This window comes from Phyllopteryx taeniolatus, chromosome 14 (assembly GCF_024500385.1).
Source record: "Phyllopteryx taeniolatus isolate TA_2022b chromosome 14, UOR_Ptae_1.2, whole genome shotgun sequence".
NCBI lineage: Eukaryota > Metazoa > Chordata > Actinopteri > Syngnathiformes > Syngnathidae > Phyllopteryx > Phyllopteryx taeniolatus.
In genome coordinates, this window is record NC_084515.1 from 24,685,850 (window position 1) to 24,712,300 (window position 26,451).

At 41.9% G+C, this 26,451-nt stretch overlaps 1 protein-coding gene across 3 annotated transcripts in view; it reads right to left on the reverse strand.

Annotated features, from left to right (window-relative positions):
- Positions 1 to 1,815: 1,815 nt before the first annotated feature.
- Positions 1,816 to 26,451, reverse strand: part of larp4b (La ribonucleoprotein 4B) — a 71,069-nt gene continuing 46,433 nt past the window's right edge. For all 3 annotated transcript variants that reach the window (XM_061796410.1, XM_061796409.1, XM_061796411.1), the window contains 11 exons: positions 24,656 to 24,759; positions 24,171 to 24,281; positions 16,327 to 16,380; positions 15,950 to 16,159; positions 14,805 to 14,908; positions 14,439 to 14,705; positions 13,427 to 13,451; positions 13,160 to 13,342; positions 11,493 to 11,707; positions 10,450 to 10,561; positions 1,816 to 7,316 (listed from right to left, as the gene is read on the reverse strand). In XM_061796410.1, the coding sequence (XP_061652394.1) occupies positions 7,005 to 7,316; positions 10,450 to 10,561; positions 11,493 to 11,707; positions 13,160 to 13,342; positions 13,427 to 13,451; positions 14,439 to 14,705; positions 14,805 to 14,908; positions 15,950 to 16,159; positions 16,327 to 16,380; positions 24,171 to 24,281; positions 24,656 to 24,759 (1,697 nt within the window). In that variant the 3' untranslated portion in view covers positions 1,816 to 7,004. The remainder of the gene's footprint in view (positions 7,317 to 10,449; positions 10,562 to 11,492; positions 11,708 to 13,159; positions 13,343 to 13,426; positions 13,452 to 14,438; positions 14,706 to 14,804; positions 14,909 to 15,949; positions 16,160 to 16,326; positions 16,381 to 24,170; positions 24,282 to 24,655; positions 24,760 to 26,451) is intronic.

Below are 26,451 nucleotides of genomic sequence, written 5' to 3' on the forward strand. Positions count from 1 at the left end.
CACCTGGCTAACACCGTCCCGACTGTGAAGCATGGTGGTGGCAGCATCATGCTGTGGTTCTGTTTTTCTGCTTCAGGAACTGGGCGACTAGTACGCATAGAGGGTAAGATGACAGCTGGCAAATATAGAGAAATTCTTGAAGAGAACTTCCTCCAGAATGCTCTGGAACTCAGACTAGGGCGTTGATGCACCTTCCCACCCGACAATGACCCAAAGCACACAGCCAAGATGACAAAGGAGTGACTTCAGGAGCAGCCTGTGAATGTCCTTGAGTGGGGCAGCCAGACCTCAGACTTGAATTCAATCGAACATCTCTGGAAAGACCTAAAAATGGCTGTCCACCATGCAAACCGATCTAAAAGGTGTGAAAATAAAAAGAAATAAATAGAATAATAATAAAACAACAACAACCTTGACAACAAAGAACATAGAATTCCATTGTTTACTTTCACACTTATGAAAATAGTCTTGCTATTGTCAATGGCAGATGGCACCCTACTCAGGCAAAGGAATCAAGTCTAGATTTAGCATGTTGAGGAAAGGGGACCAGCTATCTACGTATATGTGTAATTGATTTTTTCGTTCTGCTGATATTTTTTCTAACACAAGATATTCTATGAGATTTAGCCACTGATTGATGTTAATAGCTTGTTTGTTTTTCCAGTTTAATAGAATTGTTTTCTTTGCGGTAGCCAACGCGACAAGTAATGATTGTGAATATTTATTAGGGAGGTCAATTATGCTTTAGTCGCCAAGTATGCACAATCTTGGGGAAAGTGGAATCCTGCAGTTTAAAATATACAAGCGGTTTTGTATAACCGAAGACCAAAAGCATTGAATTGGTATACATTCCCAAATAGCATGACCTGGCCGAGTCTAAGTCCTGACCCTAACCCTATTGTTGATGCTGTGGCATGACCTTAAAGAGGCGGTTCATGGTCGAATTACAATTCTCCAAAGACGAGTGGGCCAGCATTCCTCCACAGTGCTGAGACTCATTGCAAGTTATCGCAAACGCTTGATTGCAGTTGTTGCTGCTAAGGGTGGCCCAACCACTTATTAGATTTTGGGGGCAATCACTTTACCACACAGGGCCATGTAGGTTTGGATTTTTTTTCTGCCTTAATAATAAAGAGCTTCATTTAAAAATTGCATTTGGTGTTTACTTGCGTTGACTTTGATTAATATTTAAATTAGTTTGACGATGGGAAACATTTAAGTGTGACAAAGATGCAAAAAAAATAAATCGGGAAGGGGGGAAACACACACCACTGTATTTTATAGACATTTAATATTTTATTAATTTTTGCACCATTTTTGCATTTTTTTGTAATTTCATAAAATTGCAAAATAAACAATTTTAAATATTTTGACACATTTTAACCATTAGCATATTAATTATAATTACATTCATTGACAAATGAGAATTCATTTAATTCAAACTTTCATATTTCTACATACATTTACAGTAACTTGTTTACCTCATCTACAAATGATCTGTTGCATATATTTATTTTAGAAATCAAATGGAACCCTCAAACCCTGGCCCTGCCCGAGTCGCATTTTTTTTAATTTACTTTTACTGTACTCATAATCCCTTTAGACAAAAATACTACATTTGAAGGAAGCAAACACCAAAAACACAAAATGGGATGTTTGAATCAATTAATGCTTGGAAATCAGTGTGATATGTGAATCAAGTGCAATTTTCTTTAAAGTAAAATTTTGAACACCTTATTTGTCATAGTCATAGTTCGACAAATATTAATTTTAGAGTTTATAAATGTAAGTAAAAGACAAAAAAATCATCTCCTCAACAGTGCCTAAATGTTTATTTTTCAGTAAGCTACAATTATTTCCTCCAAATGAGACAAGTTGAACATCCTGACACAAGAGTAACTTAAATTATCTCTAAGCCAACCACGCGTTTTGATTCCAGTCTCACGCTAAAGAAAAAACAAAAAGTCAAATTGTAACAAAAAACAACCACAAAAGACAAAGAAAAAGATGGTTAAAGGTGTCTTTAGGCGAGCCCTGACGCAGAGTCCACGATTGTCCACAGCTGTTAGCGTAGCCTGTAGGTTAGGGCTAATGAGTGTAACCACAGTGAGTAGATACAACTTGAGTCTTGTGCATTCCTCAGGTTTTACACAAAAACAGAAAAACAATTTCTCAGTTGTGACCATCAGGGGATAATGGAACTCACAAAACGAGCCAAACAGTGAGGACGAGCAATATGAATGGCTGGGGCGCAGTCCAATTGCAGTGATGGTGGCCATCTTTGTGGCAGGGGCGGGGCTCTGTTCGTTTTGCGCACGTGCGCCCGTCCAGAGTCCGACAGAGGTCAGCCCAGCGATGATGAGAGACAGCCGAATGGAAGGCTATTTACATACTAGGGCATCTTGCGGTCAGTTTTATTATTATTAATTTTTTATTTTTTTTAAAAGAAGCTTGCGCCAGAGTGACTCGCATGAAAAGGTAAAAACCAGAGCAAAAATAACAGCTTATATGTTCCTACATGAACAAACATTGAGGCAGGATCAACATTTCAGGAGCCAAACGTAGCCGTGAGCTAACAAGCAGGCAACTAACGAGAAGGATGCACCAGTTAACCTGCGCTCCAAATGTGCTTTACGTGTCACAACCTCACCAGCGTACACATCAGATGCACAAACACACAAAAAAAAAACAACAAAAACAGGAAGATGATGATTACAGTAGCAAAAATAACACAGATCCTGTGTGGTATTGCAGATGTGCTTAGCTTAGCATCAAGATTGAAGAGGGTTTGCCATTTGTAAAGCTGTTAAAGAGTGAGAGAATGCTCAGCAAAATAAATTGTTAGTCAGTGTTTGTCAATGCACATTTAACACCATTTTTACCTTTCTGTCTTTATGTTAAGCTAAGCTAGGCTAAGTACATCCACAAGTTTGGTAGTGATCAGTCAAGCACGAGAAAAAGTTTGTTTCCCAGAAAGAAGTCCAAAAAAAAAAAAGCCGTTGAGGAAGTTGTGATCTTTTGCACTGATGAGTGTTTGCTTTGTTTCTTTTTTTTTTTTTTTTTAGTGGAGTCATCAACATGTAAACAAGACAAAAAAGCCACCCATGTGTTGATGGAATGAAACCAAATAGAACAAAACACAAAAAATGTACAAAGAGTTCGTCAAACTCCACACACACAAATCAAATTAGAAAAGAAAAAGTTTCAAAAGCACAAGTCTTTTTGTTGTTGTTTAAATCCTACATCCAGCTCGTTAGCAACATTAATAGATTTTTTTTTAGGTACCTCTTATATGTTTTTTTTTGTTTCAATCTGAGTATTTACAATTGTACAAGCAAAGCACACACCTCAAAGTGCATAATATTTAATACAGTATCAACTCTGTTTGCATTTACACGGTTTCACTTTTACCCGCCCAAAACAACCTGAATGCAAACTATTCTCTTTTTTTGTACGATACAAAAAAGGGCAAAAGGAAAAAAAAAAAAAAAAAAAAGACGCTGATAGATTTGCACTCTGCCTTACGTCAGTAAATATTCTCTCTTCTTTATTAGCCATAGGGGAGGGACAAATACACTCTACGCTCGTCTGGTATAAAAGTTAAGGCAAAGTCACTTTTCAAGTTCAAATAAAATTCAAGTTTCTCAAACACTGGATGGAAATCTTTTGCGTGTTTTTGCGTGGAGACGAAGCCTGCTGCTGCTGCTTTCCCTCTCGCTTAAAAACAAACAAGAAAACAAGGAATAAACAGCACAGCTTCATAAATGTCTTCTCCCGTCAACCGCAAAGAAAAAAAACCCAAAAGAATTCAACCATCCGAGTGCATCTCAGTCCTTAAAAAAGGGAAGGGGAAAGAGAGAGAGAGAGAGGAGGGGGGGAGGGGAAAGAAAAAAAAAAAAAAAAAATCACATTTCCCTCTCTTGCTGGGAATTACCCACAATGCTTCAGGCGGCAGGAAGACGCGTTTGTGGTGTTTGGACTTGGACACGCTTGCTTATTATGTACATTTGAAGCAAACATGCAGCGCGTGAGCAAGGCCAAAATGGCTGCTACAGGGCGCTCAGTTTCCCCTCACGAGAAGCATTGGGTGGGAACTCTGGCTCAGCTCCACGTCTCTGCTACTTCCACCAAAAAAAGTCATCTAGCCCCATCGACTTTCAACCCAAAAGCACAGCAGCCACCCAACCACCACAGGAATGACCAAATATGGTCATCATCGAGGGGGAAAAGATTGGCTGATGTGACTCTCAAAACACGTAAAAATGTTACATCATACTCAGGAACCCGACATGAATGCTTTGTGTTTTTGTTTTGTTTTTTAAGTCGCACACGCTTCTCGTATCTTGCAAGTGCAACTTGGTAGGTCGAGCCCACGTCTTCCGTTATCTACTTCCACGCCTTTCGTAAACTGCGAGCACAACTTTAGAAAGTCGCACCCATGTCTTTCATAGCTCGCATCCACGTTTTCGGTTAACTCCTTCCGCAAACTTTGGAGAGCGCAAGCGACACTCGTTAAGTCCTGCCCACATTTTTCATAAAGCACTACTTAAATCGCACCCACGTCTTTCGTAAAGCGTACGCACAACTTGGTAAGACACCCACGTTCCGTAAATCGGGAGTGCGACTTAGTGACACCCGCAGCTTTTGTAAAGCACGGGCGCAACTTAGTATGTCGCACACGTCTTCCCTTTTTCCTTCTGCACCTTTTGTAATGTGCGATCGCCCACATCTTTTGCAAAATGTGAGCACAACTTGTTACTAAGTCACACCGATGTCTTCTGTGTCTTGCTAGTGTCTTTTTAAGTCACACCAGCGTATTTTGTAAAGCGTGAGCAAAATTTAGTAAGTCGCGTAACACGAGCCTTTCGTAGCTCTAATGCAACTTTGGTATCATGCGAGACCGACTTAGAAATAGTTTTTTCCGTATCCTCCAAGTACACCTTGGTAAGTCACACTGGCGGCTTTCATAATGGCAATAAAATTTAGTAAGTCACACCTTCTGCCGCATCTCGCGAATGCGGAAACGTGCTTTTCATATCTCGCAAGCGCAACTTTATAAACTGTACCTGCACCTTTCGTGTAGCACGAGACCAACTTTGTAAGTCGCAACCACGCCTTTCGTAACCGAAAAAAACTTACTAAATTACACTCGTCTTCTATATCTCATGAGAGCAACTCGTTAGGTTGCAAAGGTGCCTTCTGTATATCGCAAGTGCAACTTAGTCTTACCTGCATCTTCCATATCTCGCTAATGCAAATTACTAAGTTGCAAACGTGCCTTTCGTATTTCGCAAGCACGGCTTACCAAGTCACACTCGCGCCGACAAACGTAATTTGCAAATTTTTTATTTCGTAAAGCCAAGAACAACTTACCAGTCGCACCTGCGTCTTGTATCTCGCATATACAACTAAGTCACAAACGCGCCTTTAGTATCTTGCAAGTGCAGCTTAGTAAGTCACACTCGCACTTTTCATATGCATGCGAGACATACTAATTTACAGCCGCGCTTTTCATAAAGCCAAGAACAACTTAGTCGTAGCTGCCTTTTGTGTATCGCGAATGCAATTTAGTAAGTCGCACATGCGCCTTAAGCATCTGTAATGCGAGTTACATAAGGAACAGGTGCAACATTATTTGCACAAGCGAGATTTGTAAATTGCGGAGTACAAAAAGCACACAAACGTCGTACGTATCACACAAAGGTTTCATATGTCACAGGGGAAAACGAGGCTGCGTTCATGAGATACAAAGGACGGAGGTGAGATTTGGTAAATTGTGCGTGCGGCAAAAAAAAAAAAAAAAAAAAAGTAATGTCATCAGCTGAGTATGATCTCACTTCTTCGTCTACTGTTATCCAAACGCTTGCCATGTTCCATCCTGGCGTGTCAATCAAAGAGCAGCAGTCAAACCCCCCCAAATGGCGGCTAGCACTCACTTCCTAGCCTCCCGAAACTAATCATTTTGAGTTCACACTGACGAAACCGGCCGACGCTTTCCATGACACTGTCCTGTTTTGTGTTCCAGTTGAGCCCACGTCGAGCTAACCGCGCAAACCGCTGGAGATGCTGGAGCGCGCTGCTCCGAGCTAATTCCGCAGAACGAAGCGTCTGACAAAGAGTGAAAATGAGCGGTGAGCGTATCACTCTGTTCCACCTTGCATGTGGAGGTGTGAAGGCATATAAAAAGGAGATGCCCAAAAAACACCACCACTGCTTTTCTACTGCTCAGACAGTGTTCGCTTGTGCAGAGTTGCAAAATTCCAGGAATTTGTAAAGTTGCAATCTTTCCATGGGAATGAAAGAAAATAAATGGGAATGAACCTGGGAATTGACAACATTCGAGGTTGGCCTTTAATAGGGAACTTAACTATAGTTGGGGGAAATACTTAGACTTACCAGTCAGTGCCTCAATTTGCCAGTTTTCACTTACCTTAGTCATTTGGTTTTGTTGCGAGCCAAAATTCGAGTCATAAGCAAGCTTCAGATACGCACTTGAGTAAAGTGTGCGTGTGTGAGTGAGTGGGGGGTGAGCAAATCTAATTTATTTATGTCTGATTACCGCAAAACTAAAAAATTGTGTTTATGCTTTTATAAGATACATTTCCATTAAATGACCCCAATTCCCAGTAAATTCCCATAGAAAGTTTCCAATTGGGAATATTTCCAAAATTGCCATGGAAATTTAGCAGAAAATGTCCATGCCTTTGCAACTCTACTGTGCCAAAACAAACAAAAAAAAGACTACTAAAAGTGATCATTAAAAAAAGAAGAGGGCTGGGGGGAAATCAAATAAATAGACTAAGACAAATGAGACAGTGCTTTACATGCACAGTAAAGTGCTTTTTGTCTGCAAGCCCTGATCCAGAAAAGAAGGCGTCCTCTTTGCTCGTGTTGAACATGTGGAGAGAATAAGAATTGAGTAGCCCTGACGTGTTTTTTTATCCATTTTGTTTTGTGTACGCATCAATGGAGTAGCGTGAAAAGGAAGGGCTGAAGGAGTGGCCCTACAGGGGGGACTTAGGCGGGGTGTGGTGGGAATCCTTCTTCCCCTGGTGTGGCGGCGGCGAGGCCCAGCGCCCAGCTAGCCTCCGGGGGTCCCGCGGGGGTCTTCCAGGGGCCAGTTTGGTGGACGGGAGGCATGTCTCTCTGTTCTTGGTCGCCTCGCCGCCCGGGCCTGAGATGTCGAGGCACTTCCTCTCCTCACCTGCGGGGGCAGCACCTGCAGGCTTGGCTTCCTTGGGGGCGGGTGGCTGTGTCGGTGCGGGTGTCTCCTTTGCCCGCTGGCAGATCTCGGCGTAGGAAGGCTTCCTCTGCTCCTGAACGCACAAGACATTTTTTATTTCATTCACTAGAAGTGCTTACTTTGGAACTTTTGTGTGGACTGCAGGAGCTACAGTGGTGCCTTGAGGTAAGCGTGACCCGACTTTCAAGTTTGAGATACGAGGATGATTTTTTTGCTTTGACTTGTGAGCACCAGTTTGGCAGATAGAATTATTGAACAATTGTTCAAAAAAGAGGCTTCAAGCTCACCACTCCCTGCTGACTTTTACTGTCAAAATAAACAAAGACTGAATTAAACTGTATTTGAAACAATCACTAGCCTCCACCAGCTTAATGCTAGCGCAATGTGAAATAACAGTCACAGGCTAACGAATAGGATCCATGTGGCAGTTTTAGAACCCGTTTAGCACACAGATCAGCACAATGTCCATTGAATTGAAGCAAAAAGTATGACAAAAAACTAATTCTTTACGTTCTCTTTAATGATGGTTCTTCTGTATGTTTTTTGAAAGTACAATATTGTAGAGCCATCTTTCTCATTAAGAAAAACATTACAAAAATGTGTGTTGTTTTTGGGAGGCTAGAACCGATTAAATTAAGTATTTTTAGTCACGAGCGTGGTCACAGAACAAATTCAACTCGTACCTCAAGACATGAGTGTAATGTCTAAAGTCGCATTTCCACCTAAAGTTCCGAAAAGGTTCCAATCAGATATGTTCAGCACTGCAGACACCGCCCCAAAAGTTTCTGGAGCTCTCAAAAATTCGACCTGCAAATTTGCAGATATTTTGGGAGGAACCAAGGCTACGTTTTTTTGGTGTTTAAAAGTTTAAGTTTTTGTGCTCAAGCTGAAGCCATAGCTCATATACAGTCCCCTTCAAAATTATTGTAACGGCAAAGCCAATTTGTATCTTTTTGTTGTATACTGAATACAGTAGGGTTTCAGATCAAAAGGTGAAGATGAGATAAAAATTCAGAATTCCAGCTTTTATTTCATGGAATTTACATCTTGGTGTTAAACAACTCAGGACAAAGCACCTTTTGTTTGAAGCCGTCCATTTTTTAAGTGAGCATAGGTATTGCAACGTGACTGATTCTGTTTCTGGTTGCTCAGGTGTTGCCTTTTAGATTGATTGCTTAAACATTAGATAGTGCTTGTTTTTGGCTTTCACCTGTGAAAACTGCATTTGCTGTTAAGCAAACATGAAGACCAGAGAGCTGTCTATGGGAGAAAAGCAAACCATTTTGAAGCTGAGAGAAGAGGGAAAATCGATCAGCGCTATTGCACAAACACTATGAATAGCCAATACAACAATTTGGAATGTCCTGAAAAAGAAAGATACTATTGGTTTACTGAGCAACAGACATCGAACAGGTCATCCAAGGGTATCAACAGCAGTTGATGACATAAACATTGTGAAAGCTGTAAAGAATCACCCAAAAACAACAGTCAGTGACATCACAAACAACCTCCACAGGGGTGAAGGTATCGCAATCCACTGTTCAAAGAAGACTTCAAGACAAGAAATATAAAGGCACTACCACAAGATGCAAACCACTCATCAGCAAAAAGAATAGGAAGGCCAGATTGGATTTTGGAAAGAAGTACAGAAATGAGCCACAAAAGTTTTAGAACAAAGTTTTATGGACTGTTGAGACCAAGCGTAACCTCTACCAAAGTGATGGAAAGGTCAAATTACGGTATGATGATGTAACTCATGATAGTAGCAGCAGAATGAATTCTGAAGTCTACAAAACCATTTTGTCTGGCAATTTACGGAAAAATGCATCCAAACTAATCGGAAAAAGCTTCATCATGCAACAAGACAATAACCCAAAACACAACAAAGGTCTTCATCAGGGGGAAAAAGTGGAAGGTCTTAGACTGCGAGTCAATATTAGTCAATATCCGGACCTTAACCCAATAGAGCATGCATTTTACCCACTGAAGAGGAGACTGAATGGCGAAACCCCCAGAAACAAACAAGAAATTAAAGACGCTGCAGTCAAGGCCTGGAAAAGCATTTCAAATCAAAAATGCAAGAGTTTGGTAAAGTCAATGGGTCGCAGACTTGATGCAGAGTAAGGGTTATGCCACCAAATATTAAATGTTATTCACCTTAAGTTAATTTAATAATGTCTACCAATACAATACAATACAATACAATAGTGGGTGGTTTCAAACAAAAGGTGCTCTATCCTGAGTTGTTTAACACATCTAGATGTAAATACCATGAAATAAAAGCTGGAATTTTTATAAAACTAGGAACAAAATTGTGAAAACAGTAGAGGCCATACATCCTAATACCGTTCCTGTTTATCTCCATTCCTTCTGCAGTTCATTTCAAACAAGTTTGCTTTGCACTTTGTATTCTGTGATTATTTGTTTGTACGATTTATACACTTATTTGTAAAATATTATAGATTTATTTTTACTCATCCTCTTTCACACATTTGTTTTAAACTGTTTTCTTTTTTTTGTTTTATTCATTATGTATTGTAAAGTAAAAGGATAAGCGGTAAAGAAAATAGATCGATGGATGGATGTAAAATTGAGAATTTATTATTTAACAAATTACTTATTACCACATAAACGCACACAAAACTACAGAAAATTGATACCAGCATCGATTCCCAGGTACCGAGAATGGATTCAAACGTGAAAGGTACCCATCTCTATGTTTAATGCTTTAAATTCTATTTATTTAATTACACAGTTTTTAATCAAAAACTATTATTGAGTGCCATCTTTCCTTGTTAAAAAAAAGTAAGACGAAGAACTTTTTTTGCGGGGTACAGGGAGGCGGGGCTGCACAGTGGATGACTGGTTAGCACATCTGCCTCACAGTTCTAAGGACCCAGGTTCAAATCCGGCCTCGCCTGTGTGGAAATTGCATGTTTTCCCCGTGCCTGCGTAGGTTTTCTGCGGCTACTCCGGTTTTCTCCCACATCAAAAACAAAACATGCATGGTAGGTTAATTGGAGACACTAAATTGCCCACAGGTGTGAATGTGAATGGTTATTTGTGTACATGTGCCCTGCGATTGGCTGGCGACCAGTTCCGGGAAAGAAGATTGGAGATACGAGTGTTTTGAGTTAAGAGCATGGACACAGAACAAATTAAACTCATATCGCAAGGTACCACTGTACTCTGAAGTGTGCACTGACCGTTGCAGCGCCGTTGACTTGCACTGACTTGCTGGCGGTAGACAGAGTACCGGGAACTCGCTCCACAGACAGCTGCACCTCCTTGGGCTTCACCTCGACAACCCGCGCTTCCCTGAAATGAAACACCAGGAAATTAGCTTACACATGTGGGAGGAATGACGTCCGTCACACGAAGCACATATCCTTCTCAATGTCACATCGCTGACAAATGACCAGAGGTGGGTAGTAACATGCTACAGGGGGATTTTTAGGATAGATCATGCTTGTCAAAGGTAGTTGTTATGCAAGCGTTTTCGGACAATTCACTGCTTACAACTTTGTGGGAAATGTTTGAGGATGGCCCCTTCCTGCTCCAACATGACTGTGCACCAATGCACAAAGCAAGGGTCCATAAAGACATGGATGACTGACTCTGGTGTGAATGAACTTGACTGGCGTGCACAGAGTCCTGACAACAACCTGATAGAACACCTATGGGATAACTTACAGTGCAGACTGAGAGCCGGGCCTTCTTGTCCAACATCACTGTGTGACCTCACAAACGGCGCTTCTGGATGAATGGTCAAAAATTCTCTACACACACTCCTGAACCTTGTGCAAAGCCTTTTCAGAAGTGTTAAGCTGTTATAGCTGTAAAGGGTGGACCAATGTAATATGATTAAGAAGGGGATGTCACTTCAGAGCATATGTGAGTCATAGCAGGTGAGCGAATACAGAATAATTTATACAGCCCCCAGGTGGCCAAGGCGTGCACACCAGAAGGAGCAGCAAACTGTCAATTGAAGTGAAGCAAAAACTGTTCTTTACATTCTATGTAATTATGTCATTCCTCTATTTTTAATGAAGTACAATATTCCATCCATCCCTTCATTTTCCATATCGCTTATCCTCACTTGGATCGCAGGTGTATTAAAGAGTGCTATTCATGTCAATGGGGAAAAAGGATTTACGATAAGAGTGCGTTACGAGCGTGCTCATAGAACAATTTAAGCATATCCCAAAGCACCACAGTAACTTGGAACAAGGTAAGGTGTGGTTCTTACGCTGCTGGAATGGAGGGAGGCAGTGGTGGGCACACGGTGGGGCTCCAGGTGGAGGCCGCAGCGGGGGTGGGCGTAGTGGGCGAAGATATGAGGCTCATGGGCATTTGAGAGGACGACGAGGAGGAGGAGGAAGAGGAGGAAGTGGGAGTCCGAAGATGCTCTTTGGGGCCAATCGAGGAGGGGGCTCCTCCAGGACTGGAGTCGACGCTCACATTCTGTGCAATATATTCACATAAAATTGTTATACAGATCTTAGGCTGCAACAATCACGATAAAAAAAGCCCACAAATTCCTGGAGGGACTGGTTATTAGAGCTTGGACTCACCGTCTAAATTTCCAATCACTTTTCGCATGGACAGAAATGAATGAAAAGCGAATCACAATCGAATCATTAAGGCTTCTTTATACTCGCGCGGGAGGCGACCACGCTGACGTCACTGCGGCTGTCCCACGCGTAGTTTGCCTTTATACTCGAGTGCAACCCATGCGCGCAGTTTTGAAAATGTACTGTAGTTCACCTCCAAGTCGGGGGTGTCGCTATAGCTGGTATTGGCTAGGACACCACAGGGTGGAGTTTCCTCTACATTTTTTTGGCCATTTCCGGTAGCCGTTTTTACTTTCCTTTCAGTAACAAGGAACAAAGCAACAACAATGGCGACCGTGGAACAGTGTCTCCTAGAACAAATGGACCTAGATGACCTAGATGATACGGTTAATTATGCTGCAAAACCGATCAAGGTGGCATAGATGGTATCTAGAACCAAGGGGCACGCTGAGTACGTCATCACAGCATGTGACTAAAATGGACCAATCACAAGAGATTATCTCCACAGCATTCTACACGCAGCAACATATTTTGCCGTGTGCGCGTCAAGCTACGCAGAGGGGCCGCGCGGGCCAATTCGTCGGCCGCGTGATGCAATGCGGGTGTTGTCGGCCGCGCGAGCGGGGGAGTATAAAGAGGCCTTTACTCCTTGTACTAGTCCGAAATTGTCCAAAAATGAAAAACCCAATTGATTATTTGAAAACTGTCTAAAGCCCCCTGGTTAAGTCCTGGTGAACGTTTTTTGGGGGGCACAGATTTTGTCTCAACACCAGAAAGCTAGCGCATTTTAACAACCGCTTAAGTTGTTGGCAAAACACTTGTTTTTAGTTAAAAAGGGCTTACTTTAACCAGGAGCCCTCATCGCATCATGGCCATGGTCTGTTTTAAGCCGGTCTCGGTGCCTTAAAATGCGTAACATCCATTTTGGCTGGCAACATATGCTTCGACTAAGCCAGCTAGTCATCTGCCACGGTTGCAGTCTGTCATGAACATTCGTGTAGCTCCTTCTCATTGCACGCTTTGTTCCGCGGAGATTATCATCTCAGGGGCTCCGTGAGCCATATATCAGCTAGTGGCTACCGTACTACGGCGCATGCGCAAAAAGTAAAAACGGCACCGGAAGCAAACAAAGGAAGTTACGCGGCTTCATAGCATTGCAGCTCGTCAAAATAAAATACATACTTTGATTTGTTTTCATTCGAATGCGAAAATAATGACTCGAGATTTTTGTTTTCAAGAGAATTCGCAAGTGATCAGAACTGGTGACTCATTCTTTCATAGCACGACTGCTTAGACATCATATTTGCATAAGAAAAGTCAGTGTAGGTTGAGTGAGGCGTACTCTGTCCTTCATGGGCGACGGGGCGATGACGACACTGCTGGCCAGCCGGGTGTCAAACGTGTCCTCTGTCTTGAGATGTCCGGCAGCACCGGGCAAAGGAGGGAAGCTGGACAGGCCCAACTCGAAGCTCGGAGACGGAGGTTTGGGTGGAGGTGGCGGCGGAGGCGATTGAGGTGTCACTCGCTTATCACACACACAAGTCACTTGATGTTGAACACCATCAACTTAAATATAAAACATGGCTCAAAAAAAAAAAAAAGGACTTACTGTAAACTTTTCATCCCTCTTTTTCCTAGAAGAAATATTTTTCATTTCAGAACAAGAAAGTTTCAAATGGTCTACAGTAGTACTTGAAAGTAGTATGGTGGCTCCCTGTTGTAGCGCATTAGAGAATCACTGCCTAAGTATGGTTCAGGTATATTTAACTTTATATGTTTGCATTCAGGCGGCACGGTGGACGACTGGTTAGAGCGTCAGCCTCACAGTTCTGAGGACCCGGGTTCAATCCCCGGCCCCGCCTGTGTGGAGTTTGCATGTTCTCCCCGTGCCTGCGTGGGTTTTCTCCGGGCACTCCGGTTTCCTCCCACATCCCAAAAACATGCATTAATTGGAGACTCTAAATTGCCCGTAGGCATGACTGTGAGCGCGAATGGTTGTTTGTTTCTATGTGCCCTGCGATTGGCTGGCAACCAGTTCAGGGTGTACCCCGCCTCCTGCCCGATGACAGCTGGGATAGGCTCCAGCACGCCCGCGACCCTAGTGAGGAGAAGCGGCTCAGAAAATGGATGGATGGATGGATGTTTGCATTCAATTGTTAGGAACTGTTTGTTTTCAAATATCTAGCTACAATTTTTTACTTTTGTGCGTTATACATTTTAATTGAATCAATATTTAAACTTTCCCATATTTAATCACTGTGTTAATGTTCAAACTGTGCATACTGTTACAATTACAATTATGGATGGGAATTGATAATTTAGCGATTCAGATTCCATTATTGATACTGTTTTGTTACAGCTCCTGCCAACTTCTTATTAGAACAAATAGGGTTAAGTTCAGTAACAGATTCAGATTTTCAGATACTCATATACTGACCGTATTATAACCATGAACAAATATATTGCAGTTACAGCTCTAAAATATAAAATTATTTTGAAAGTATCTGTAAATATATTTTTTTCCACTGAATGTGCTCCAGAGGAACAGGAGAAGAAAATAAATGAAATGTTCTTATTAAAATCAAAATGTAGTAGCCTACAAAAGTAAATGAGTGTTGTACCTTCCTCTGCCCATTCCCAGGGAAGAGTAGTCTGTGGCAGTGAAGTCGGACACTCGGCCCGTGCCCACCGTCTCCCGGCGGGGAAAGGCGGCGGTGGCAGAGGGTAACCTGCTTCTGGGCTGGCTGACAGGGAAGCGCGTGGGTGGGCTGCAGCGGACGCCATTCAGTCTGTCACTGGGGAAGCTGGGGAAGAGACCGGGGCTGTCCAGGAGCCCCGTGCGGTCCGCGGCCGGGAGGGTCGCCCTCAGGTGCGGCTTGCTGTGACTCCTGCAGGGAACAAACAGTTCAGATTTCTTTCTTCCAAATCACTTTTCTGTCTGTTTTATGGTGAGTTATTGGGTAATGTCAAAGTAGTTAAGCACCAACCTGGTCCTGGGTGAGTGGTGTCTGACAGTGAGGGGAGTAGTCGCTGGTTTAAAACTGGCCGATGTAAATCCATTGAGGAACTGGTTGTTGTGAAATGGAGCAACCTGATAAAACGAAGATAATCTTCAGTAACTAACACACACGCAGCCACACAAACACACTCCGTACACATGGACACTAACGTGCGCGCGCACACACAACTTGAACTCACAGAGATGCGCAATCTCCAACATGCATACACATGCATACGCAATCTCTAACAGACGCATTCACCGTACACGTGTACACTTAATGTACGTACACACACACTCTCTCTCGCTCTCGCACACCAGAATGCACTCACAGAAACACATACATTCTTACACACAAACTCACTCTTGCAGTCACACACACACACAAACTCACTCTTGCAGTCATACACACACACACATCCACACGCCATCTCTAGCACGTGCACAATCTGTACTACGCACACACCCGTAGACACTTAACACGCACACACACAAATACACTAACTTGAACGCGCGCACACATGCACAAACTTTAACATGCACACATTCTTAAACGACGCGCAAATTAACGCACACACTAACATGCTTAACTCAAATGCACACAATAAGATTGAATGTGACTGAACTCGACACCAACGAACAAATTACAAGCGGCGTCTCAGTGCACACTTGCTGCAACAGAAAAATTGCATTACCTGGTGTTCTGAACAGAAAACAACATTGGCTCATGGCTCGCCAAATGACACTGGAGCAGTGTTGCAAAATTGCTGCCAAGCAAGAAGTTTTTTTTCTGTACTTGACGGCAATTCTGCGCCAGTTTGAGTAGCGCCTGATGGGCGTCACAATGCTCTAACGCATAGTACAATTGACACTACGCATGGCAAGTTTCTCGAAACAGGTTCTGTTCTTGACAAACCACACAAAGACTAAACTCACTGGAACTCAGCATCGACAAAAGTTTGCTTCAGCGGCTGCTTGGAAGAGTGATATAGCTTTACCAATACAGAATTGTTCAAAGGCTTCAAGGGGAAGATTAGATGCTCTTAACGCAAACACAGCTATACAAATCTAAGACATTTGTATCATTTTCTTGTTGAAATCAAACGTCGTCTTCCCACTGCAGCGGGTTCTTACCAGCGTGGGGTCTATGAAGCTGTGTGTGGCCGACCAGGCCTGGGGCGTAATGAGGCTGTACAGGGGGAACTGCTGCTGTGGGCTGTACACAGGCGGGATGTAGTAGGACGTGGTATAGCGCTGCTGAGCGTACGGATTCACCTCCACTGGCCGGTAACCGTTCTTTGGCATGAAAGTGTTCAGAGCGATTGCCTTCGCTTTTATTCTTGCCTGCGCGACAGCAAATACACCATCACAAACTAGCACCAATTTTATATACAGATATATGTGTACATTTGTTGAAATGTACATTTATAATTGAAGATTTGTTTTTTTTTTAGGAATCTTGATTTTAGGGCTAAAGAATATACAGTGAATGTATCTTGAACATAACTTACCTTGATAGGCTTCCCTTGAAAGGTTTTCACCTCTTCACGGAGGTACTGATATGCCTTAAATAAGAGAAATGGTTTTGTCATTTTAACTTCACAGTACAGTGGTATCTTGAAATACCAGATGAATTCATTCCGTGACCACGGTCGTAACTCAAAACATCTTAAATCCAGACATGCAAACACCAAAGGCATGGAAAAGGTGACAAAAAAATCCCCGATCCCCCAAAGAGATTTTTTTTTATATTAACATAAATTAAGCAATCTGGAAGACTCTAAAGAGTACATTAAGGCAAAAAATATATATATTCACGCAGAAAAACTTACACTGCTCAAGTACATGTTGATGTACATATTTAAGATTAAAATAGAATTTGCCTAATTTCTTTGCTTTTTTTGTTCTGGCCACCAACTTGAGCCAGGCCCATTTCTACCTGCACCTGATGCCTGCTTCAATCTGTGCCACATGAATAGTGTCCTCCTCTTTAAGCACTCTCATTCTAGAAAAGAATGGACTAAAATCAGTCTGTCTCACTTAATTTTTCACTATTATAAAATTCAAAGGCGAATCAAAAAACGCATCCTCCAGGAAAATAATAACTCATTCCCTGCCAATGGCGTCCAAAGACTTCATTCAGAATCCATCTATTCCCTGCCAATGCCGTCTAAAGACGTCAATGGCGTTTTTTAACATGGATGGGTGGGGGAGGGTCTTGTGCAGTTTGTGTGTGATCGTCGAGCCTCTGGATAACTGCAATGAGGATTGGCACCCTGTAGAGGGCAACAATGCCTTCAGCTGAACTTCCCTCCCTCAGAGGAGGAAGAAGGAGGGGGCGGGCCGACGGGGTACAAGAGACAATGAGAGAAGGCAAACATAATGGCAGAAAAGTAAAAAGACAAAATGGAAAAAAATCTAACAAAAAAGCTTTTGGTACTAGAAATGTATTGCGCCAAGGCAAGAAAAATATTCCTGCGACCGACAGGAATGACGCCTTAGATCACGCGGGGGAATAAAGGATGACGCGGCGAGTCAGAATGACGTTCCGAGCGAGCTTTGTTGCAAAGCTATCGCGCAAAATGCCGGCCCATAAATATGGCGAGATCCTCCCAGCTGCTTGCCAGTTGATCGTCTCTCGACCACGATTTGAGTAAACGGTATCCGGAATCGTGATGGGTGAACTCCGTCTGGATAGCCAGCCGAACTTCATCCGAGCTTCCTCTGACGAAGACAAACGAAGGTAACTCGTTCGCAGCTTGCATTAGCTACATTTAGCGAGCGAACACGCAACTTCAATCCTTGTTACATAGAAACATAATCTAGTCCCACTAGTTCACATTACAATGTAACATCTGTTGCCAGCACTGATTTGAATATTCCATTTCGTCCATTTTGCAGGAATTCAAGGAGTCGAACGTCTTTTACGATTGTGACGAAGAAAAGTAATGTTGTTGTTTTTTTACCCTTGCAAAACATCATCAGTAAAACATATTCTCTAGTAATGGAATGCATTTTTTTAAAAACTTACAGGTTATGCATCCAGCAGACGTTCGACCCCCATTCCAGTACGCAGTGCAGACAAAAAATTTAAGTGGATCAAACTTTGCTAGATTTTATGCACAATAAAAACCTGGACTATTAAGCAAATGGTAGAGGAGGAGAATTTGAAGGAAGAAAGTGCAAGTGTGGCAGCCGCATTTGTTCATACATTTTTGTCTAATGTAAATTACAGTTATACTAAATAAATTATTTTTCTGTCACAAGTACTTTTTCCTGTGTTGTTATGTGTCCAGATGTTTGTGATTTTCACAAAAGAAAAAAAATATTGGTATCAAAGTCATTGTTCTGCTTGATGTGTCTGCTTTCACAAAAAGGCTGTTTTCTCAGTTTTTTTCCTCCAGAACAGATTTGCCTGAAAGTAGCCTATATTTGACTGCTGATTACTAAAGAACGGTGTAAGCTAGAGACAAATTATTTTTTCCTGATGAAAGAAGAGTGATCTTTCTTTTGGTGTTTATGGTGTGAAATTTCTCGAAAATGCCTGGCAGTCTGTGTGTGCTTCGCGGTTCCACTTGGGACCACAACCAGGTCCCCGACATGCTGCACCTCAACGCGAAAATACAAAAGACCAGTGCAACCAATACGACACGGGCTGATCTGATGAGCAAAAATGTTGCTTAAATGTAAGAGTAGCAATAGAGGATGTTGCAGAGGCGTGTCAACCATGACAGCCCCACAACATCCAGAGCCTTTAGGAACTCCGGGCGAATCTCATCCACCCCCTGGGCCTTGCCACAGAGGAGCTTTTTAACCACCTCGGTGACCTCAAACCCAGAGATAGGAGAGCCCGCCTCAGAGAACCCACACTCTGCTTCCTCATGGGAAGGCGTGTCGGTGGAATTGAGGAGGTCTTCGAAGTATTCTCCCCACCGACTCACAACGTCCCAAGTCGAGGTCAGCAGCGCCCCATCCCCACTATACACAGTGTTGGTGGTGCACTGCTTTCCTCTCCTGAGACACCGGATGGTGGACCAGAATTTCCTCGAAGCCGTAGGGAAGTCTCTCTCCATGGCCTGACCGAACTCCTCCCATACCAGAGTTTTTGCTTCAGCGACCACCAAAGCTGCATTCCGCTTGGCCAGCCGGTACCCATCGAAAAAACAATTTTCAAAAAATACAAATTTATTTCCATTTCATTGCGGGAATGAAGTATTTGATCCCCTACTACTAATAAAGAATTCTGGCTCCCACAGAGTAGTCTTCACACTTTAAGAAATTACTCCTAATCTAAACTCACTAGCTGTATGAAAGACACTTGTCTCAAATGGTTGCTTGTATAAATACACCTGTCCACAAAAATCAATCAATCAGACACCAACCTCTCCATCATGGGCAAGACTAAGGAACTTTTTGAGGACGTCAGGGACAAGACTGAAGACCTACACACTGCTGAGATGGGCTACAAGACCATTGGCAAGAGGCTGGGTGAGAAGGAGAAAACTGTCGGTGCAATAATTAGAAAATGGGAGAATCATAAATTGACTGTCAATCTCCCCCGGTCTGGGGTTCCTTGCAAGATTTCTCCCCGTGATGTATCAATGTTCATGAGAAAAGTGAGGCATCAGCTCAGAACAACACAGGAGGAGCCTGTTAATGATTTCATGGCAGCTGGGACCACGGTCACCAAGAAAAACATTGGTAACAAACTCCATCGTAATGGATTAAAATCCTGCAGCGCCTTTGAGGTCCCCCTGCTCAAGAGGGCACATGTACAGGCTCGTCTTAAGTTTGCCACTGAACACCTGAATGAATAGACTGATTGGGAGAAGGTGATGTGGTCAGATGAGACCAAAATCGAGCTGTTTGGAATCAATTCGACTTTCCGTCATTGGTGAATTCAGACTACGACCCCAGAAACACCATCCCCACTGTCAAGCATGGACGTGGAAGCATGATGCTTTGGGGGTGTTTCTCGGCAAAGGGGACAGGTCAACTTCACCGCATCGAGGGAAATATGGATGGGGTCTTGTACAGAGAAATCCTGGGTGGCAACCTCCTCCTCTCAGACAGAAAACTTCAAATGGGTCGTGGATGGGTCTTCCAGCACAACAATAACCTAAAGGATACAGCCAAGGTAATGAAAGAGTGGCTAAAGAAGCAGCACATTGAGGTCATGGAGTGGCCTAGCCAGTCTCCAGACCTAAATTCCATAGAAAATCTGAGGTTGGAACTTCAAGTTGCCAGGGGACATGAAGGTTTTGGAGAGGATCTACAAAGAGGAGTGGTCCAAAATTCCTCCTGAAAAGTGTGCAAACCTGGTGATCAACTACAAGAAACGTCTGACCTCTTTACTTGCCAACAAGGGGTTCTCCACCAAGTACTAAGTAAGGTGTTGATAGGGGGTCAAATACAGTATTTTCCTCAATGAATTGAAAAATAATTAAAATAGTTTGTGATGTTCGACATTTTCTTTTTGACATTCTGTCTCTTTCTGTTCAAATATACTACCATTAAAATGATAGACCGTTCACGTCTTTGTCAGTGGGTAAACTTACAAAAACAATGAGTGATCAAACAATCATTTTCTCCACTCTATTTGGTTACGATCGCCAGTCTCTAAGGTCCTGGCGAGCATAGCGAATGTTTGCAGAACCAATATTACATAAACAAGGAAGGAAATAGTACAAAAAGTGAACCAAAGAGGAGAGGCATATCCCTCTGCAGTGTGTACATGAATACCACTAAAGTACAGTCCTAAGCAGGACGCGACCCAAACACCTGTTTGGAACATCCCACAGGTGAACAGGCTAATTGGTAACAGGTAGGTGCCACGATTGGGTATAAAAGGAGCTTCCCTGGATTGCATTCACAAGCAAAGATGGTCCGAGGTTCACCTCTTTGTGAACAAGTGCGTGAGAAAATGGTCGAACCGTTTTAGGACAATGTTCCTCAACGTAACCTGCATAGATCCTTTTCTCCTTTTTTAGTGTCCAACCTGGCATACATGTCATCATATGCCTCTTGTTTGGTCTTTGCCACCTCTTCCTTTGCCCGACGTCGCATCTCAATGTATTCCTTTCTCCTCTCCTTGGTCCTCTCAATGTCCCACTTCTTCTTTGCTAACCTCTTTCCTTGTATGATTTCCTGTACTTTGAGGTTCCACCACCAAGTCTCTTTCTCTCCTTTCCTATCAGAATATACACCAAGTACTCTCCTGCCTGTCACGCTGATCACCTTTGCTGTAGTGGTCCAGTCGTCTGGAAGCTCCTCCCGTCCACAGAGAGCCTGTCACACCTCTTCCCAGAAAAGCCGCACAACACTCTTCCTTTCTCAGCTTCCACCACATGGTTATCTGCTCTGCCTTTGTCTTCTTCATCTTCCTCCCCACCACCAGTCGTCTTATGCACCACCAACCGATGCTGTCTAGCCACACTCTCCCTACCTTACAGTCAATAACCATATGATTACATCGTCTGCACAAGATGTACAACCCCAACTCCAATGAAGTTGGGATGTTATGTTAAACAAATAAAAACAGAATACAATGATTTTCAAATCATGTTCAACCTATATTTAATTGAATACACTACAAAGACAAGCTATTTAATGTTCAAACTGATAAACTTTATAGTTTTTAGCAAATAATCATTAACATAGAATTTTATGGCTGTAACACATTCCAAAAAAGCTGGGACAGGTGGCAAAAAAAACAAACTGAGGAAGTTAAGGAATGCTCATCAAACACGTGTTTGGAACATCCCACAGGTGAACAGGCTAATTGGGAACAGGGGGGTGCCATGATTGGGTATAAAAGGAGCTTCCCTGAATTTCTCAGTCATTCACAAGCAAAGATGGGGCGAGGTTCACCTCTTTGTGAACAAGTGCGTGAGAAAATAGTCGAACAGATTAAGGACAATGTTCCTCAACGTACAATTGCAAGGCATTTAGGGATTTCATCATCTACAGTCCATATCATCATCAAAAGGTTCAGAGAATCTGGAGAAATCACTGGATGTAAGCGGCAAGGCCAAAAACCAACATTGAATGCCCGTGACCTTCGATCCCTCAGGCGGGGCTACATCAAAAACCGACATCAATGTGTAAAGGATATCACCACATGGGCTCAGGAACACTTCAGAAAACCAATGTCAGTAAATACAGTTCGGCGCTACATCTGTAAGTGCAATTTTAAACTCTACTATGCAAAGCAAAAGCCATTTATCAACAACACCCAGAAACGCCGCCGGCTTCTCTGGGACCGAGCGCATCTAAGATGGACTGATGCAAAGTGGAAAAGTGTTCTGTGGTCCGACAAGTCCACATTTCAAATTGTTTTTGGAAATTGTGGCCGACAAGTCCACATTTCAAATTGTTTTTGGAAATTGTGGCCGTCGTGTCCTCCGGGCCAAAGAGGAAAAGAACCATCCGGACTGTTATGGACGCAAAGTTCAAAACCCAATATCTGTGATGGCAGGGGGCTGTGTTAGTGCCAATAGCATGGGTAACTTACACATCTGTGAAGGCACCATTAACGCTGAAAGGTACATACAGGTTTTGGAGAAACATATGCTGCTATCCAAGCAACGTCTTTTTCATGGACGCCACCGCTTATTTCAGCAAGACAATGCCAAACCACATTCTGCAGGTGTTAACAACAGTGTGGCTTCGCAGTAAAAGAGTGTGGGTACTAGACTGGCCTGCCTGCAGTCCAGACCTGTCTCCCATTGAAAACGCGTGGCGCATTATGAAGCGTAAAATACGACAACCGAGACCCTGCACTGTTGAACCGCTGACGCTGTACATCAAGCAAGAATGGGAAAGAATTCCACCTACAAAACTTCAACAATTAGTGTCCTCAGTTCCCAAACGTTTATTGAATGTTGTTAAAAGAAAGGGTGATGTAACACAGTGGTAAGCATGACCCTGTCCCAGCTTTTTTGGAACGTGTTGCAGCCATAAAATTCTAAGTTAATGATTATTTGCTACATATATAAATATATACATATATATATATATATATATATATATATAAGTGAATACTTTCATATACATATGTGTGTGTGTGTGTATATATATATATATATGTATATATATATATCATGATTGGGTATAAAAAGGTTGCACAGTTGTTCACAAGGAAGGACGGGGTTCACCACTTTGTGAACAACTGCGTGAACAAATAGTCTGTTTAACAGAACTGCCATCCAATAAAAACTCACTTACAGAACAATTTCTCCAAATTTGTCTGAATAGCTATATTTTCAAAATATTGTCAAGAACATTTAATAACAACTTTAATAAATTATGGCTACATTATTTGCTATTTTAATGTTTTTATTACGTCAACCTTGTAATGGCGGACCCAGTTGCAGCCTAAATCAAAGTACCAGTACATGAGTTTTGGCGTTTGTCTGTCTATGGATTAATTAATATTTTGGAAATTCTGTTTTCAATCCTGGTAACTAAAAAAAAAAAAGGCAATTCTATTAAAGCAGATTAATCAGATCTCAAACATCAAAAATTTAAACGCAGCACTCTATTTAGCAAACAAACTTTGCTGAAAAATTGAATTGGATAGTTTATGTATTGACAATAGTTTTGGTTTCTATTTTGTGCAATGTACTTGTAGGTCTTCTCTTGCATGCTATTTAGATAACACTTATATTTCCTACAGCCACAATTGCTGCTGAAACGAAACAAATTTCCCAATTCTGGGACTAATAAACGCTATCTTAGATTACATTTATTTATTATTTATAACGTTATACTTTTAACCTCCCCACGTTCTGAAGTGACGTGCTAATTAATATCAGGTTCAGACGCAGTGTCCTGTGTGGACGTGTATTATTTTAGATTTATATCGCTAAACGTATTAATTAGCCTGTTATTTTGTTGTTCAAAGTTAGTTACTCTGCTAAAACACGCTTCCAGCCAGATCTATGTGACAAGTGTACTCTATCACGAAATATCCTCCAATATCCGGAGCAATCAGTGTTACGGCCATAACGAGTCAACATTCAGTGATTTCCGCAACAAAATATGGACGTTCCATAACATTTGGCAGCTCTGGTTTAAGAACATTTCTCAACGTACAATTGTAAGGAATTTAGGGATTTCATCATCTACGGTCCATAATATCGTACAAAGAGTCCGAGAATCTGCGTATGTCAGCGGCAAGACAGGTAAGTGGCCGAAAACCAACATTGAATGCTCGTGACCTTCCAGCCCTCAGGCGACACTGCATTAAAAAACCACCACTGAATTAAAAACATCATTGTCTAAAGGATATTGCCATGTGGGCTCAGGAACACTTAGGAAATCCATCATCAGTAAACACACAACATTGTTCTACCTGTTGTGCATCTGCTTCTGACTCAAAGGTGATGAACCAGTTGTCGTTGTAGGCAAATTCACAGTTGATAAACTTAGGTAGGCTGTCTCCTCTAAAGAGAGCCTCCACCTCCTGTGGAATAAAACAAAAAGACATCTTTTGGTCTCATTGTTTTGCTTACATTTGCAACAAAAATGTCCTAGAAGCAGGACATCCATCAATTAGCTTGCACACACAACATTTACAAGGTACTCTCACTGTCATATAAAAACCTAAAGCATAAGAAAAAGTTTTATTTGATGTGAAAGTTTCACTGACACTATTTTGAGACACTGATGACACTATAAAGAAGCAAAACGTGTCTGTTGAGAGGCGGGATGATCAGGGATATAAATTTTTTTTGTTCACATGTTAACAATATCCTGAGGTAGTACTGACAAGCATCCTTATTGGTTGATAACCAGGAACTTAAAATGCCTGTAAAAACAACATGCAGGTTGACTCACGTCAATGGGTGTGCTCTCGGGGACCTCTCTGAGGATCACGATGCAGCGGTTCTGATTGGGTCGCACCTTCTCCCCTTTCTCATCTACCTGGACCAAAGGCAGAGCTGGAGGAAGAAGGAAGAAATAAGTCATATGAGGTCGATTCAAGCAGGTGTGTGCGTGTACGTGTGCGCATGTGCGACTGAGGTAGGGCTGGGTCATCTGGCAAAAGAATTGTAAATGTTTTCATATCGTCCGATCTCGATTTTTATCACAATTTACTTTTTTTTTTTTTTTAAACTATTAAATAGCGAGTTTTAAAGCATCTTCACTGAAAACTAAATAAGCTAGAGTAACCCCAACATGATATTAGCATACTAAGCAAATAAGGCCAATTTTAAAAAATATAAGAACAATTTTCACTCATCAGTGCAACGAATGTAGAAAAATCTAACAACAGTGCACCAGTTTGAAGTTCTGAGTACTTTTGGAGGTAAACAAGATAAAAAATAAACTATTCCCTCTTGGATAATGGAGACGCCTTGGATTGTAAACATTACTCTCCAGTTACGATGCATAGATCATTTTACAATTGAGAATATGTGAGTCCCGGATGCACATGTCATGGAAACAATGAGTCCCCGCCCTGGAAGAATAAGAGCTTTTCCACCAACCAGCCCAGCAACTTTGAGCTCCTGGGAGCAAAAGGTTCCTGTGGCCCATGTGTTTTGTGTTTCCACTGCACACATTAGTTCAGGGTAGGTTAAGCAAATGAGGCTGATGTTGCTAATTACTGACACCTACTGGATCTAAAAAATGCTGCCATTTCCAGCTTCCGATGTCTTATTTGATATATTAATCTAAATTTTAAATATTTTGGATACCTTTATAACCTAACCCTTTATCCAGGTGAGGAAACTGAGAACTGATTCACATTTGCAATGCCAACCTGGCTGCAGACAATTTTTGAGGTAGGGAGTTTTATTATACACAGGTTCATTTCAATAAATTACAATATATTTATTGTATTTTATTGAAATATATTGTGCAACAGAAGCTTTTAGATGACTATAAATGTGATTTCTCAGCTGGAAAATGCAATAGGGACATGAGCCTGAATCCTTATATAGTTCCAACTACAAATCTGAGAACAATAAATCACATCGGGTCATCTGTAGACTTCTACATTTATTGGTTTCTTTATTTGTTCAAAAAGAGTAGTTTTTCTAATGTCTTGGCATTTACAGTTTGCGATTACAGTTTTCTTCATGCAAGTTCTCCAGCTTTAGAGAATACCCGCTCACATGCCTTTTATGAACCCTTTATTCACCATTTGGTATGACTTAATGCAATATTTAACTTGTTACTATATCACATTGTACAATTTAGATATATATACACATACACATTTGCTATTTTGCTTTGTTTTACACTACTGTCTGCAGCCAGGTTGGCATTGCAAATGCCTTACCTGGATAACGTTCAATTAAAAAAAAAAAAATGACTTCATAAACAGCTCTTAGTTTTTCAATGCAGGAGTGGAGTATTTGATAACTGTAAATGTGTTTGTATATATATAAAAAAAAAAAATGTACATTGCAAATATTTATTTGTGAACGCCCCAAGATTGATATGAAATTTATCATGATCTTCGACTTCTAAACGCGCAGGGGTTATTTATACGGGCAATATTACCATCAGCACCCCCATCTTCCCTGACGACTGACCTGGAAGGCGCCATCTAGGGTCGTCCAGCAGGGTGCCATTAAAGCCAGAACTACTACTGCCTGCACTTATTGCTATGGGAGTCTGTATTA